Source organism: Portunus trituberculatus, chromosome 43 (assembly GCF_017591435.1).
Source record: "Portunus trituberculatus isolate SZX2019 chromosome 43, ASM1759143v1, whole genome shotgun sequence".
NCBI lineage: Eukaryota > Metazoa > Arthropoda > Malacostraca > Decapoda > Portunidae > Portunus > Portunus trituberculatus.
In genome coordinates, this window is record NC_059297.1 from 24338156 (window position 1) to 24356330 (window position 18175).

Below are 18175 nucleotides of genomic sequence, written 5' to 3' on the forward strand. Positions count from 1 at the left end.
AAACTCCTCCGGGGAATGGTCACGACAAAGCCTCCATTTATTCCTGTTCTGCATACTTCGATTCTCTCTCTCGCAAATTCAAAACGCAACAACAAATCCATTACTTCCCAGGCTTAGCTGACTGGACTGTGTACAGCATTAGAGATGGAATCTAAAGGCATGTCCAGACGAGCGAGCCTCATCAGTGGCCATTTCTGCTCTCATACTTTTCAGATGACTTTATTGGTGGAATTCCAGACAGTCCTTTTTTTCTACTCTTAGGATTTGGTGACAGAATTGAGTCTAATGGTTACTTATTTCGACTCACTATTCATCAGAATCTGTCGTGTGGACAAAATTCATAGGCCCGGCACAATTTGCTTGTTAAGCGTGTTGTCCAACGGACATGCCTGCTCATCAGGACAAGGCTTCACATTGAAATCATGTTATCCATCTCCTGCTCGTCTGGACAAGGCTTCACATTGAAATCATGTTATCTGTCTCAATCACTCTCTCTCTCTTTCCATTTCACCTTATTTCTTTCACTTTACTTCCTTCCTTTACGTTTCTCACTTTTTCTTTCCCTTCTTACCTTGCAATTTTTTCCCATCCATTTTTCTCTTTATCCCTTTTACCTTTCCTCTACTCCCACATTACATCCTTCCCTTCCCTCCAACTCTCTTACGAGTACACTACCTTGATGCTATAGACAAAGGGATGATGGTTGAGATGGGTGAGTCGCACTATTACTGGCTTATCTGCATTGAAGTCCAGTCCACGACTCGCCTCAAAATCACGAGTGCTCCAGCCAGTAATAAGCTGGTTTTTCTGGCCTCGGCTCTCTACAGCCACTGACACCACCTCAACTGATGACAGGGACAGCTGTTAAGGTAGAGGAGGTTCATTAGTGAGATAAGGAGGTAGAAGGAAGCTGAGGAAGAGTTAACAACGAATGTACATGGATTGGAAGATTACTTAAGTAAAGATCGGAAATGGAAGGAGAGATAAAAGAAAATGGGAAAAGTTATCACAGTAAAACCTTCATAAATCAAACTATGTGGGGCAAGGTGGCCAGTGGTTTATCTGAATGCTTGATTTATAAGATGATACATATTTTTGGCCAGTTTCTATTTAGATGAAAATGTATGTTTACAGTTATCGACAACATGTTTCTTAGAACATTATAAACCTCAGGATAAATATTTACAGTAGTGTACTATACCACCTTGCATTTTTCCACTTCATAAATCTGGTTATTTTTCTTTCAATAGCTTGGAGTATTGACAACACAAAGTGGTGGGAATGGGGTTCCCACCAAGTAATGTGATGATGGTATCTTTTTATTAAGTTACTTTACTTTAAGACAAACATTATTCTCGTACAGAGATGAAATAAAACCATTGCATGATAGATACATGGACAATATACTAGTGATCACCAACATGAAAACAGATACACATGACCCTCATATTTCCAGACTAAATGGTGCTGACACTAATCTGGACAATAAAAAAAGTCTGAATAACACAAATGGGCCCTTCAGTTGCCAAATATGGTTGTTTGGCTCCTTAGATTTTTAAGGACATGCAAAATTTTGTCTATTTTGGTTTCCCTGACCAACTAAACCAAGGCAAACCTAACACTAAACCTAGCATAACAGTAATAGTTAACAGCGTGAAAAAGCTAGATAGACATGAAGTACAGTGAGCATACTACCACAACATGCAGCTGTGTCATGCAATGCTGGCCGTGTCTGCATCACCAACTTCACCCTGCATAGTAGCAATAAAAGTCTGTGTCAATTGTGGAATCACCACAGCCACCTGTTGCTCTTGAAATTTTCTGTATCAATCTTCTGTGCCAGCTTCCTAACCTCTGCAAGGCTTTCAATGCCACCAACATTGATTCCTGCTGCAGATAGTCAACTCTCAATTAATGCTTGTTTGAATAATGCAATTTTGATTTAACATGATTTGATATAATAAAGAGATATGATTTATTCAATTTAATGCGGGTTAACTTGACTTGATGACATCATGCACAACCACACGAATTGTTAAAGAGGGAGATGATCGGAACAGCAGTTAGAATATGCAGTAACTGCATATTCTAATTTTGGTCATATTTGAGTTGTTAACAGTTTTTTTTATCTTATCTTTATCTATGTAAGTGAATGCCACCATTATATCTCTCAAAAGTTCATAGCCATTTTTTGTAATTCTATTTATGTGCTTTTCTGGTGCCAAGTTGTCCATAATGGTTACTCCTTGGTCTTTTCCTTCAAACTTCTTAATTTCTTCATTCCCCATTGAGTAAATTCCCTTCAGCTTTCTTTTGCTCATTCCAAATTCTAATGCACTGCACTTTTTTGTATTAAATTCCATATCCCATGTGTATTGACCATTCTGCTATTTTATCCAAGTCTTGTTGTAGCGCCTCACAATCTTCTTTCCTATTCACTCACCTCATTAATTTAGCATCATCTGCAAACAGACTGATGTATTTTTTGGTATATTGTTCACATATACTGCAAACATTATTGATGCAAATACCAACCCCTGCAGAACTGATATCTTATCTTTTATAATTGTTTTAATTTCTGTCTTTTAGAAAGTCAGCCATCCACTTAAGAAGTCCTCCATTTTGTTCAAGGTTCCACAGTAACTGTTTGTGTGGGACCTTGTCCATTATGTCTGTCTACATGTGTATGTGTGTGTGTGTGTGTGTTTATCTAGTTGTATTTACCTAATACAGGATTTGAGCAGGGCTCATAGTGTCCTGTCTCCATATCTCCATTTATCTAATTTTTCCTTAGTTATACACATTATGCTGTGACAATTCCATTATCCAATGCATTCCATTTCTCCACCGTACTGTGTGTGTGTGTGTGTGTGTGTGTGTGTGTGTGTGTGTAATTCACCTTGGTCGTCTGCTGGTCACCCAGCCAGTCTTCACCATTACAGAGCGAGCTCAGAGCTCATAGACCGCTCTTCGGGTAGGACTGACACCACAACACACTCCACACACCAGGAAAGCGAGGCCATGACCCCTCGAGTTACATCCTGTACCTATTTACTGCTAGGTGAACAGGGGCTACACATTAAGAGGCTTGCCCATTTGCCTCGCCACCTCCGGGATTTGAACCCGGACCCTCTCGAGTGTGAGTCGAGTGTGCTAACCACTACACTACGCGGTGTGTGTGAGACCTTACTTCCTCAGCAGTGTATGGTGGCTGAGTGAGCTTGTACTCCTGGAAGATGTCATCAATGTACTTGTGCCAGCGATAGAACACAGGGTCCCTCATGGCTGTGGCTGTCTGAGACATAACTCCAAGGTTCTCCTGAAATGGAATCATGTGATGAGACATGAATGCAACTGTGAAGAGAATAAAGCTCTCTAATCCTTTTTATAATTTTTTTCAATTTTTTTTCCTAAATATCTCTATTTTTATAGACTTTTCTATCACATACTATCATGATGTTACAAGAATTCTAAATTGCACATGAACTTTATAGATACCCTGCCCCACACACACACACACACACTATTAATGAAAAAAATAAATAAACAAATAAATAATAGAATAAAATAAATAAATGTATTTTATTTATTTATATAAGAATATAAATAAAACTGCATTCTTTCATTTATCAAAGAGTTACTTTTAAAAAATAATAACGTCTATATAAAATGTTTTTATATTTTGGCTTATCCTGAATAAAGAATATATCAATATAATAATTAAGGAAAAGCAGCTTATTTTCTCTTATTATTTTGTGACCTACTCGATGAGCATTGTCTGGGTCATGGGCGGCTGAAATGATGACATGCCCCATGTTGTGCAGGTCACCGTAGAAGAGACTGTTGAGGCTGAAGTAGCTGTCTGCTTCCACTATGTCACCAAGAAGGTCAATTCCACGCTTCTCAGGTGGTTTGACATTGTCTGTGAGCCTTGTCAGGTTATCATCACGCTAGAAGAGAGAAAAGAAAAGACAAGAAGAGAGAGGAGAGGAGAAAGATACATGAAAAATTACTCACACCTTGATAAAGGGAATGATAATGATTAAGACTGAGAATAATGGTGGTTAAGAGTGAGATGAAAGTGTAGAAACAAAACAGAAGGATTCACACTATGCAGGCATGAAAGACAACTAGAATGAATGGTAAAATGTGAAATAGAAGAATAAGAAAATGTACTACAATATTAAGGAAGATAGATACAAAATTAAAAAGTATAATGTGAAATGAGAAGAAATGGGAATATGTAGCAAACTTGTAGAAAATAGAATGATTTGAAGCATCAGTGTAATAAAAACAGTAATGATACTGATAATAATAATGAAAATATTGATGATAATAATAATAATAATAATAACAATAATAATAATAATAATAATATTGACAATGATAATAATTAATAATAATAATAATAATAATATTGACAATAATAACAATAAAACAATGAAAAACAATTACCATATTCTATGTTTTATCATGATCATTTCCTGTTTCATCACACAACTTGCAAGTATTCTGCATTCTCTATTTCTTGATCTAATTTTTCCTGATCTCTAAAATTAATTCTAAAAGTTAATTCTGTATTGTTTTTGATGTCCCTTTCAACACTGTAGCATTAGGTATGTAAGCACATATATAAGCTGAGATCAAGGCCACAATTAAGATAAAGTAAACTTCAAAATACTTTTAGATTTTCAGAATCCCCTTGATGAAGAAGTTCAAATTTTCAACAAACTTTACACTCTTCACACTTTTGAGCAATCATTTTTTTTTTTTTTACCATTGTGTTTTTGCAATTGAGTTTTAATGCTAAGTCAATCTCAACTGCTAAATTCACCACAATTGATACTGATAAATCAATCATGTTGTTTATGTTTGGCCAACTGCTTATGTTTAATTACTGTCTTAAGAAAATGTTTCAAATAAGTCACAGCACTTTTTGTCCCTGACAGGTCCCCCATGCAGACACTTGGCACAGAAAACAAAATTGTTTTTTCCTCACAATCACAAAACCATTTACATTTCTCACAAACACTAATCTTAAACTGCTATAATTGTAATGTAATGACTATGTGACTGACTGAGCTGCAATGACTGCTGCTCAACACTGCCACTTCGAGATACTACAGTATATTAAAGCTCACATTATCACAGCATCCCATTTTTGTCTGCTTTATTTCGATTACTGTTGTCAAAATTTACTAATGAATTTGTTGAAAATAACTTTATATATATATATATATATATATATATATATATATATATATATATTATATATATATATATATATATAGTTTTTTTTTTTTTTTTTTTTCCCATAAAACATTAGGTAAGTTTCATATTATAACATGAGAATAACAAGATCATACACTTAACAGAGGGTGTGCAGAGGAACAGCATCTCTGTGCCTCATATGGACAAGATGCCATTGGTAAAAATGATGGAGAGATGGAAAATTGTAACAAGTAAAGAAGAAAGATATAGAGAATGACAGAAAGACAGTGGACAGACAAAAGTTCTAGAATCCTTACATTGATAAGATAGCCCTGATGAATGGCATCCATGATCCTCCTGTGCCACAACTCAAGGGTAGAGACATCAAATGGCAGCAACCCAAATTCTTCACGCTTATATTCCTGTGAGAGACATGTTATAAAAATTTTAATCTACCATGCTAAGCTTCTGTTTCGGACATGGACTGTTCCAGATTCTTGAAAAAAAAAAAATTTCATGGAATTATCAGATTACTTAGGAAGATATGATTACAAGTTAGATAAGTTCTTAGGAGGTTTATTTATTTATTTATTTTTTCTTAACCCATCAGTCATTACATCCACTCAAAAACTACAAGAATCTCATATGTACTTAGAAACTTCACATCTGATGTTTTGTTCATTCCATATCACTTCCAAGAACAGTATCCTCCCAAGAAGAAGGATACTGTAATGTGGTGTGTGTGTGTGTGTGTGTCTGAGACGGCTATTCTAATGCTACCTGTATTAATGTATTGTCCTGCCGGGAGCCCCATGTCTGGCCAGAGTTGTTGATGGTCAGCTTGGGGAAGTAGCCATCAGGGATGGGGATGCGCCAGTTGCTCAGTTTTTGCACCCTGTTCAGGCCGACACTCAGCCGATCCATGTCATAACTGGTGGAGGAAAAATGGCTCAGAGGTGTTCACTCTACTCTGCTCTTCTTCATCTTTCCCCTTGGTAGCCCTTCTATGCATTTACTTTATTCATAATTCTTGTCCCTTATTATCTCCCTGCTCCTTCCTCACTCACACTATTTCCTTAATTTGTTTTCTTCTTTTCCCTCTTTGCCATAGTTTTTTTCCCCAACTCTCACTTTCTCTTTCTCTTTCTCAATGCTCCATCTCTATCACACTTCACCACACCTCATCACACAGATTTTTTTTTATTTTTTTTTATTTACGTAGGGAAGAGGGCCAGCCAAGGGCAAAAAAGAAAGTTAGAAAAAGGCCCACTTGAGCCTTCTTTCAGTTGGTTTAGTTAAGGATAACATGAATGCATCATTCATTTCCACTTCTCTCTTTGTCTTCTGAATTTTTGTTACAGCAAAGTCTTTCCAATTCTAACTCCTCTCGAGATTTCTGGCATCTAGCCAATAATATCTCTAACAACTTTACTTCTTCGTCTTTCCCTCCTTTACTTCATCCAGATGGCTCTACAGCTGTCTCTTCTTTTCTAAAGCTGAACTAAGATAATGAGGCATCTATCAGCTCACAACCTTCTCTCTGATTGCCAGTATGGTTTCCGTAAAGGCAGATCTACTGGTGATCTTCTTACTTTCCTAACTGAATCTTGGTCATCCTCTTTAGGGACTTCGGTGAAACCTTTGCTGTCGGCCTTGACATATCGAAAGCCTTCGATAGAGTCTGGCACAAATCTTTAATTTCTAAACTACCCTCCTACGGATTCTATCCTTCTCTCTGTACCTTCATCTCCAGTTTCCTTTCCGATCGTTCTATTGCTGCTGTAGTAGACGGTCACTGTTCTTCCCTAAAACTATCAACAGTGGTGTTCCACAGGGTTCTGTCCTATCACCCACTCTCTTTCTATTATTCATCAATGATCTCCTAAATCTGACTCAATGCCCTATCCACTCCTATGCTGATGATACCACCCTGCATTATTCAACAGCGTTCAACAGACGCCCAACCCAACAACAATTAAATGACTCAAGGCGAGATGCTATAGGACGCCTAACTTCTGATCTTTCACTTGTTTCTGATTGGGGCAGAGAAAACCTGGTTTTGTTCAATGCCTCAAAAACTCAATTTCTACAACTATCTACTCGACATAACCTTCCAGACAACTATCCTCTCTTCTTCAATAACACTCAACTTCCCTCTCCTCTACATTAAACACACTCGGTCTATCCTTCACTAAAAATCTAAACTGGAAATTTCACATCTCTACTCTTGCTAAATCAGCTTCCAAGAAGTTAGGTGTCCTATGGCGTCTTCGTCCATTTTTCTCTCCTCCCAGCTGCTTGCTCTGTACAAGGGCCTTATCCGCCCGTGTATGGAGTATGGCTCTCATGTCTGGGGGATCCACACACAGCTTTACTAAACAAGGTGGAATCTAAAGCTTTTCGTCTTATCAACTCTTCTCCTCTAACTGACTGTCTTGATTCTTTAAGTCACCGCCGCAATGTTGCATCTTTATCTGTCTTCTACCGCTGTTTTCATGCTGTCTGCTCTTCTGAACTTGCTAACTGCATGCCTTCCCCTCCTGCGGCCTCGCTGCACAAGACTCTCTACTTCTTCTCATCCCTATTCTGTCCATCTTCCTAATGCAAGAGTTAACCAGTATCTTCACTCCTTCATTCCCTACACTGGTAAACTCTGGAACTCTCTACCTGTGTCTGTATTTCCACCTGCCTATGACTTAAACTCTTTCAAAAGAGGAGTGTCAAGACACCTCTTACGTTAACTGGACCCTCCTTTTAGATTTTTTTGTTTTTTCTCTTTCTACTTTCCTCTTAACAGGGCCTGGCAACCAGCGGGATTTTTTTTTTCCAACACTTTGTTTGCCCTTGGCCAGTGCCCTTGTAATGTAAAAAAAAAAAAAAAAAAAAAAAAAAAAAAAAAAAAGCAAGCACCTACACATTTTCCTTCAATGCATGCATAAAGCTTTTCACTGGCCTCCCTGGACTTACCGAGCAAGCATTTGTTGGTGCATGTAGAAGAAAAGCTCCCCCTTGCGGTCCCTACTCACACCAAGGTCCACAGGGTAGACAAGATGCCAGTGCCAGTGGTGGGAATTAATACCAAAGTCCTCACGCCAGTAGGCTACTCGGTGCTCAGGCTTGAGGTGAGTGCTGGAGAACTCTGGTCCATATTCTGTTACTATGATCTCCTGTAAATTAGAGAAGAGAATTAGGGATGTAGGACTGGATAAAAAGGCATTGAAGAAGAGAAATAAAGAATCAAGTGAGGGATAAAGAAAGCATTTGAAAAGGAAGATGATGAAATGTCATGGATACATCCTGAAATAATCATAAAATATTTGAGTTGGAGAAAACTTGGATAGCGGTTAATTCATCTCCTATTAAGAGGAGAGGTAGAGTGAGCAATGATGATGTGGAATTTGAAGTTAATTATTGAATTTGATAAGAATATGCTAACAGAATGGTTAATGAAACATGAGATCTCGGAATGTGACTGGCCTCAGAAACACTGGGTGCGCCTTGTTGTAATACAGGTTTCCCTTGCTATTCGATGCCTCATTACTATTTGATATTTCAATTTTCTGATCGTGTGAATTATGCCCACTCCTTTGTTTTTTTATCCGGGCTTGTGTATCTGATCATCAACCAATCATCTGCATGTAAACAAACGCACCACAATCACATCACGACTCGTGTTGTGGCCGCCACCCATCAAAACTTATTCCCATTAGATGTAGGGATAATTGCAGAACAGGATACTGCTCTTTTTTCCTGCTTGTCTTTTGTTTGTTCTCTACAGGAGCTGCAGAACCAAGGGCCTGACTCTGGAGCAATCTCAGGCAACCTGTAATGTCAAGATCAAGATCAAGATAAGTTTTTCAGTTGTATACAGTCACTAGTGTATGTTTTGCTAAATTCACATTAATTGTTGGTTATTATGAGTGATACAAATGTGGTCTTCCAAGCGGCCTGTAACACCTAGTGCTGGTGAACTGAAGGCCAAAAGACCAAAGAAAAAGCTTATTTTTAGAGAAAAGCTTGAAATTGTTAAGCGCTTTGAGGGAGCTGGTCCCAATTTCATTGCCAAAACCCTGCAGTTACCCCAATCCACTGTCTTCACCATTATCAAACAAACATCAAGTGTAAAGAAAGCAGGTGAGACAGCTTCTACGTTAATGGCAAAGATACTAACGAGGAAGAGGGAGCAATGGAGGAAATGGAGAGACTCTTAAACCTGTGGATTGATGACCAGATTTGCTGTTGAGTGTCACCTGATAGCTTAAACTGAAGCTTATTTTTTCCTCTTGCTAGTGGATATACGCCTATAGGGGAAACAAAAAAACAAAAGACGTTTGGGGGTCAACCATGTTTCACCGGATCTTTACGACCCAATACAGCTGTCACGGGATGCCTCAAGGATATACCAGAGCCCACGACAAACCCTCAGTGTGCTGTGAGCACTCCTAGTGAAAGGTTGTTTGTGATACTCATTATGCCAAAACCAAAGAATTTAGCATGTGAAACAGTTGCTCAGATCATTGGTTTAACAGGTGCTGGACCAACAAGTGTGAAATGTTTGTGCGCCGATTCAGGAAGGGAGGCAGTGAAGAGTTGCCAGTTACCGAACATTGCTCTGGGAGGCCAAGGAAGACTTTCAAATAAGAAACATCCATACTCAAATGTAAAGTAGAGAATACTGCATCAATCACTGTTAGAAAAATAAAGAAGGAAAACAGTGGTGCCTTCTAGGGTGTTTCTGTGTGAAATGTGTCATGGCACCTCCATGGAGCTGGGTTACACCAGCCACAAGCGCACAAAGAAACTTCTTCTCCATAACACCCAGAAAGTGAAACATGTTAACTATGCCTGTAATTATGCTCAGTGGACTGAGAATGACTGGTAAGGTATGCTATGGTCGCATGAGGCAACGTGTAATGTGATAAGCAAAAGAAATTCCTGAGTTTATCAGAGCCTTGGCAGTGATCCACTCAACCCATGATACTTTGAAACAACAGTAAAGCACCCAGATTCTATAATGGTATGGGGCTGTTTTTCCAGTTATGGCCTTGGCGAGTTGGTAGTGCTTCCCAAAAACATAAGGGTTAATACAAATGTCTATTATGAATTGTTGAATGACCATTTGCCAGGGTGTTTTGAGCTATGTCAGATCGGAGTTTTCAACAGGACGGTGCAACACCTCACACTGCTAGTTGTCCAGTGGCTGTGGGATTGTCAGGTACCATTTATTGAAGATTGGTTTGGCAATAGCCAGGACATTAACCCTATTGAAAACCTCTGGGGTATCGTTAAGAAAGATTTACAAGGCAAGAATGTCAGCTCCATTCCGTGGCTGGAGGCAGCTATCCGGGAATCTTGGAACAAAATACCAGCTGCCACCGTCTGCAACCTTGCTCTCTCTCTTCCCAGATGTCTCTGCAGTGTTATCAAGAAAAAGAGTGGCCCGATCAAGTACTATTAATCAAGAAAATAGACATATTTTAGTTGATGTTTTTTCTCTTATCTTGGCAGCGAAGTGGGATGGAAGGGTGTGGTCACAAACTTTTGATGAGTATTGTACTACCTATTTAGGTGGCGGAGAAAAAACTATCTCAGGAGTACAAGTTAGGCCTAGGTTACTCTCCCCATTAAATCAAATGCTACTGAACCTTAAGTTAGTTAGCTATTCAATCTTGTTTTCTTGTTTTCAGGAACATAACCCACTTGTAAAATGTGGGAAATCGGTATGTTGAAAGGCAAGGCAATGACAATGTCAGTGGAGGATTATGAGTTTATGGTTGATATTTTTAAATCCTGAGCTACAGCTGGAAGCATACAGGCTACAATATCTGAGGAACTAAGAAAAAGCCTAGTGATTCATATCTTGATTGTTTTCACTATCTCAAGGAACCATTTGAAAAGTGATAGCTAATAAATGTTCCCCTCTTTACATGGGTCAAAGTAGCTCATGTTGATGGAGCAGGTTGTTAATGTGGTTGAGCTTATGCCACTGCCTTGAAAAGAAAGGTTTAAAACCTTATAGGAGGAGGCCACATGGGCAGATGACCATGTGTTGACTCACCGACCAGGGTTTCATTGGTTTAGTATTTAGTAGGATGTCTGGAGGGATGAGTAACAGTTTGTGTGGAGGCACAAATGGCACAAGTTTTACATGAAGACCATGTTATAGTAATGGTATCAGTAATAGGTACATCTGTATATTTTGTTTACTTCATAAAATTGATAAATTCACTAAAAAGGCTTCTTAATGTTTATAATTCCCTCTTAATACATAGAGTAGTGGATCCAGTTTTGTTGCAGCTGTGTGATATCCTTAACAAAATGCTACAGAAGAAAATATGAACTCGCCTATCTATTTCCAGTAATGTAATTTAACTATAATCTCATAATGTAATCCAACTAAATACAGTATTGTCTCCAGGACTGCAAGTTTCCTATTCACCGAGTTTGCAATAGGGACACTTTCCTTCTCGATCCATTTATGAGACAGCACATTATGAAACTCACAAAACCTTAACAGCATTTTTCTCTGTATTCAACATTCAGCTGAAGCAAATAATTTTTTTAAATTTTTTATTTCTAGTAGTGAAAATTTGATCTGAATAAAAATCTTCAGGACATGTATTACTAGAATGGACAGAATGAATTCATGTTCACAGGTTCTCCTTTAAACATAAAATAGCAAGAATCAGTACAACAGGGACACACTTGGTCAGGGGTGGATTTCTTGGCCTCGTGTTCCATCTCTGACACGGTGGTCACTGGCACAAACATGCTGGGGAAGATTTCCACAATGCTAGGCAGGCGCAGATGTCTCATCTCCTGAAATATAAAACATTTTTTTTTCTGAAATGTAAAACATTTTTTCTTTTTTTCTATGTAAGAGGGGAAAGCTGGGCAAGTAAAAAAAAAAATAAATAAATAAATAAAATAAATAAATAAATAAATAAATAAAATAAAATAAAACAAATAAAATAAATAAATAAAATAAAGCCCACTTAGTTGCATGTCCAAGAGTTAGCCAAAAGAAAGGGATAAATGTCTTGGAACCTCCCTCTTAAAAGAAGTTATAGGAAGTTGGAAATACAGAAGCAGGCAGGGAGTTCCAGAATTTACCAAAGAAAGGTATGAATGATTGAGAGTACTGGATAATTCTTGCATTAGAGGTGAACAGAATAGGCAGGAGAAGATACAAGAAAGCCTTGTTCAGGAAGACTGCAGGAGGAAGGATGGCATGCAGTTAGCAAGATCATAAGAGCAGTAACCATGAAAAGAGCAGAAGATAGCAAGAGATGCAACATTTCGGTGATGAGAAAGAGGATGAAGACAATCAGAGGAAGTTGATAAGACGAAAAACTTTTGAAGACAGTCAGAGGAAGGAAGAGGAAGGAAAAACTTTTGATTCCACTCTATCTAATAAAATTCTGTGAGTGGAACACCCCCATATATGCAAAAAGTACTCCATGCATGAGTGTTGTGGGGTGAGAAAAACTGGCAAAGATACCTCAGAACTGCTAACTTCATAGAAGTTGTCTTAGCAAAAGATGGGATGTGGAAGCTTGTGTCAAGATGATAGATTGAGGAATTGAGTTTCTGAGGTATTGAACACTAAGTTTTCAAAAATCTTAGAAAGATTTTTGAACTGTTAACTTCCTGAAGAATTGGAGTGGATAGGGTAAGAAATTTGCTTAAGATCATTAAGGAGTAATAGAAAGTGAGTGGGTGATAGGTCAGAATCCTGAGGAACACCGTTGTTTAACAGATTTAGGAGAAGAACAGTGGGTGTCTACCAGACCAGCAATAGAATGGTCAGAGAGGAAACCTGAGATAAAGCTGCAGAGAGGATAGAAACCAAAGGAGAGTAGTTTTGAGATCAAAGCTTCTGATATGTCCAATGCAACAGCAAAAGTTTCACTAAAATCTCTAAAACAGGATGACCAAGACTCAGTAAGGAAAGCCAGGTCACCAGTAGAGCAGCCTTGACGGCAGCTATACTGATGATCAGATAGGACATTTTGAGATGTTTAAGTATCTTCCTATTGAGGATAGATTCAAAAACTCAAAACAAGCAAGAGATTAAAGCAATATGGCAGTGGTTTGAGGGATTATAATGGTCACCCTTTTTAGGAAGAGGCTGAATGTAGGCAAACTTCCAGGAAGAAGGAAAGGTAGAAATCAATAGATAGAGTTGGAAGATTTTGACCAGGCAAGGTGCAAGCATGGAGGCATAGTTATTGAAATCAATAGGAGGGATCCCATCAGGTCCATAAATCTTTTGAGGGTTTAAGCCAGCGAGAGCATAGAAGACATCACTACAAAGGATTTTCATTGAAGGAATGAAATAGTCACACAAAGGTGAAGAGGGAGGGACAAGCCCAGAATCATCTAAGGTGGAGTTGTTAGGAAAGGTTTGAGAGAAGATTTCAGCAGCTTTAACCCGTAAGAGGTCAGCACTGATTTACCTCTGAATACTCATCCAGGTCACCAAAAATTCCACTTTCTTTTTTTATTCCATAAAACTCAAAATGGGCATAGAAAAGTAAAAATAAGAGTTAAAGTTCAAAATTGCCATTTTTTAATGTCCACCTGGAGCTTTAAATTTACCTTGCTTAGTGATGCTGCCAGACGTACAACTTCTGAATGAGACTTTTTTAATCGTTTTATCAATATTTTTCTCCTATGAGATATGTGTATAATGGTTACATATTCATAAATTAACCCATGTTTTATGAAATGAAAAATACAAAAAAAATATTTGTAAATACTGTAAATATAATGTAAAAAATAATTTGCTCAGTTTACCACAAAATATTGTTTATTATTTTTTCTTTCAGTATCTAAGCTTTTTAGTATTGCAGCAGGGTGTGATATTCTTCAAAACAAGGCTCAATGCATAGAGCTACATCACATTCATGACAGTAATACCAAATGTCGCTCCGTTTTTTTGGAGTCACGCTAAGGCGGTAGGGAGGGGTGGGGGGAGGGAGATGACTAATCCATGTCAGAATGGCGGGAAACTGTGCTGATATATGCTAGACACTTCAAAGAATATAAATCTTGAAGCTGGAGGGAATTTCAAACGCATGGAAACCGAGAAAGGGGCAAACGTACTTGTACGTGATTGACCACAGATAGTAAGCAAAGACTCCACGTACATGTACGTGGTTGACCTCTTAAGGGTTAAGAGACAGATGTGATGGCAGTGATGTCATCAGGATGACATAAAGGAGGAGAAAATGAAGAAGTAAAGTTATAAGAGATGTTTTTGGCCAGATGCCAGAAATCTTAAAGGGAGCTGGATTTTGAAAGATTTTGACATTTTCTATTTATGAAGGAATGCTTGGCAAGTTGAAAAACAGACTTGGCATGATTCTAGATAGAAATATAAAGTGCACAAGATTCAGGTGATGGAAGGCTCAAGTATCTTTTGTGGACAACCTCTCTATCATGTATAGCATGAGGACAAACTGCATTAAACAAAGGTTTAGAAGGTTTAGGTTGAAAGAAAGAGTGTGGAATATACACTTTCATGCCAGACACTATTACCTCTGTTATGCGTTCAGCACACAGAGAAGAGTCTTTGACATCGAAACGGTAATTATTCCAGGAAAAATCAATATAATACCTCCTCATGTCCCACTAAATGGCAGAGGCCAAATGCCAGCGGCACCTCTGCTTTGGGGGATCCTGAGGAGGAACTGGAGAAATAAAACAAGGTACAGATATGAAATAGTGATTAGAAAAGCCCAACAGAGAAGATAGGGTAACAGCATAAGCAAAAGGATTAGAGGTAAGGAAAAGGTCAAGAATGTTGGGTGTATCTCCAAGATGGTTAGAAACAGGAATACCAGTAGATTGTTGCACCAGCTGCCCTAGGTCATGGAGAACAGAAAAGTTGAAGGCTAGTTCACTAGCTTTACTGATCCATGCTTCATTAATGAATCCTATGTCCATCAATTTGCAAAACAGCAAATACTTTGGAAAAGTTTGCAAACAGTTAGCAAACTATTTCCAGACTATTCTGAAATCTTGTTTCCAAACAATATTTCCTGGTGTGTGTACAGGACTTTAGAAGATCATTATTATCAACAAAGAGATGGATGACAGAACAGAGACTTAAGGAACTCGGGATTTAGGAAAAAAAAAAAAAAATAAATAAATAAATAAATAAATAAATAAAATAAAATAAAATAAAATAAAATAAATAAAATAAAATAAAAAAAATAAATAAATAAATAAATGATAATAAATAAATAGTGTCCATCAACTAAAGTAGCAATAGAATGATCAATAAGGAAAATTGGGATGAAGTCAGAAAGGATGAAAGAAGCTACAAGAGTGACATAGAAATTAAAGCTTTGTGCCAGATTGTATCCTTTTGATATATCTAAGGCAAAAGTGAAAATTTTGCATAAATCACAAAAAAATTAGTGATTGCCAGATAACACAAACATCTGTTGTGTTGCTGTTGCAGATTACACCATTTTGCTTTTAATTTTTTTTTTTTTTTTTTTTTTTTTGCAATTACTTAAATTCTAAACAAGTAGTAAATCTAAAGTTACCATTAAGTTTTATACTAGAACGAAACCCTTACGAATATGTTTCCTTACCGGCTTCCTGATGATTACAAAGGATAGGGCAAAGATGAAAAGACTCTCATTGACCAATCCTTGCATCTCATCCACCCTTTGCTTGAGCTCCGTCACACTGCTTGTCTCTGTGTGGATTACAATGAAGCTGACAAAATAGGAAACCAAGGCAAAGAAGAGAAGACGGACATTATAGGATGTAACAAAAGTCTCTGGAGATATTGCCAGAGGTGAAAGTACAAGCTATTATAAGTTGAAAATGCTCTAGGCATTTTGAAGCCATGTTTACATGTGGTGTGAATTTCAAGTGTGGTTAGACAACTGTCATAATGGCTAGGTCAGGTGAATAAATAACCTTGGTGGAGAAACACCATATCCAAACACTCAACATTACTTTATGTTATGCAATACAACTTGAATGTACTCATTGTTGTAACAATCCAAACAGCAGATACTACTACATGAAGTGTTTTGAGCCCCCCTTGGATTTGTAATCTATCTTGAGCACATGACTTTAGCGAGGTGGTGGCATAGTGGATACGGTGGTGAGTGTGGGATCAAGCAGATATCCATGCGTAGGTTCAAATTCCACCACATACAGCCTTAAAGACTTTGCCATTTGTCAAGTGGTTTAAACTTACCTACATGTCACTATGATAACAAGGTTCTAGGTGGTTACACCAAAGATGCACTTGAGTGGTGATATGGGGTCTAATATGGGTACCACTATAAGTAAAATTGCCTGCACCACTAATAGGTGGAAGCTCAACAGCACTTCCCATACAAACTCTTTAAGTACACTTACAGGTGCTATAGGCCATCAAAAAGAGCTACGTGACAAATTTGTTCCTACTTAAGATGGAAAAAGCCTGAACAACAGTCTGTCATTACCCAGTTGCCTTCCATACCAGCCACATTTACATTCAGGTCAGCTACTGAGCCAGAATCTGCCCTCTTGCCAGGTATCTTTAGAAATAGCTGTGCATTCTTGAGAAGTGTTAATGTGGAAATGTAACTGCAAAACAGGTGAAATGGCAGAAATAGACTAACATATGGTTTGTTTCACTAGAGAGGAAGAAGTGAGGGAAGAAAATTCAAGCAAAAGCAGCATTCTTACCTACATTTTTGGGAGGCATGACATGTTAGTTCAAGGAATTTCATTAGGTAAATCAGAGGCCAAAAGTTATGATTTGTAAATTAAGCCACACCTTTCTCAGTCCAACTCCATGTCCACCTCCCCATCCCTCCATTTCTCATAACTCTTCCCTATCACCTCCATCTAAGCCCACTCTCTCTCTCTCTCTCTCTCTCTCTCTCTCTCATTCAGGACAATATAAACAATGTAACACACACACACACACACACATACGCGTCACCGCCGAGAGAGGAAGTCCTGAAGATGGCTCGTCTCCGGCTGAGGACCGGGGAAAGGGAGAAATTACCTATGGTGTTTGCAGGGCCCGGGTATCTCTGTGGGGTACAGTTAGTGTCCTGTGTAGTGTCCTACTCTTGAAAAGTACAGAAAGTGGGCCATTTTCAAGTGAAAGTGGAGAGTGGTCCCTAATCGAAGAGTGTCGGCGGTGTTTTGTTTTGTTTTGGCCGAAACAACTGGCGATAGCAATCATGACATCTACTCCTAGAAATCTGAGAGACTTCGAGGGGTTTGTGACCACTCCAAGTGGACTAGATAAATTCAACATGGATTCAAGAATTCAGGCATTAGAAAGTAAGTTTCTAAATATTAGATCCATAGAAGAAAAGCTAGATAGAGTCATAGCAGAGAACGATACCTTCAAAAAAGAAATCTATATGTTAATGAGAGAGAACAAAAAGCTATTGAAAGAGAAAGTGGAAATGGAGAAAGAAAATCAACATCTAAGGAAACAATGTGACGAGATGAAGGCTAAACTCCTCAAAATGGAAAAGAAAATATCCGAAGGAGACTTGGGGAAGGAGGAATGCCTTAACCTAATTGATGCCAAAATGAAGGAAGTGAAACATGAACACCAAGAAGTACAAAAGTCCTTTAAGGAGATAATGAAAAAGCAAGAAGAAAATAAAGTGATTACACAGAGTTAAATGGTAAAGGCATTGAAGGAAAATGAGTATGTGGTGAGAGATATTGCTGAAAAGAAAAAATGCGTGATCATAACAGGTTTGAGGGAGGAAACTAACAGGAACTGGCAAGATAGGAGGGATAAGGAAAATGACAGGATTAAGTTTTTACTGAATAAGATCTCCGAGGAGGAAGAATGCCTATATGCTGAGGTAAAGGAAAGAGTGAGACTAGGAGCTTTTGAAGAAGGCAAGAGTAGACCATTAAAATTGAAATTAAAGTCTCAGGTGGCAGCCGAGGCCTTGCTGAGGAGAGCCTGGAA

General features: G+C 38.1%; 1 protein-coding gene across 3 annotated transcripts in view; it reads right to left on the reverse strand.

Annotated features, from left to right (window-relative positions):
- Positions 1–18175, reverse strand: part of LOC123518046 (phenoloxidase 3-like) — a 41225-nt gene that overhangs the window by 9291 nt on the left and 13759 nt on the right. For all 3 annotated transcript variants that reach the window (XM_045278590.1, XM_045278589.1, XM_045278591.1), the window contains 8 exons: positions 15819–15925; positions 11917–12030; positions 8179–8378; positions 5992–6142; positions 5529–5633; positions 3765–3950; positions 3191–3319; positions 676–861 (listed from right to left, as the gene is read on the reverse strand). In XM_045278590.1, coding sequence (XP_045134525.1) covers positions 676–861; positions 3191–3319; positions 3765–3950; positions 5529–5633; positions 5992–6142; positions 8179–8378; positions 11917–12030; positions 15819–15925 — 1178 coding nt within the window. The remainder of the gene's footprint in view (positions 1–675; positions 862–3190; positions 3320–3764; positions 3951–5528; positions 5634–5991; positions 6143–8178; positions 8379–11916; positions 12031–15818; positions 15926–18175) is intronic.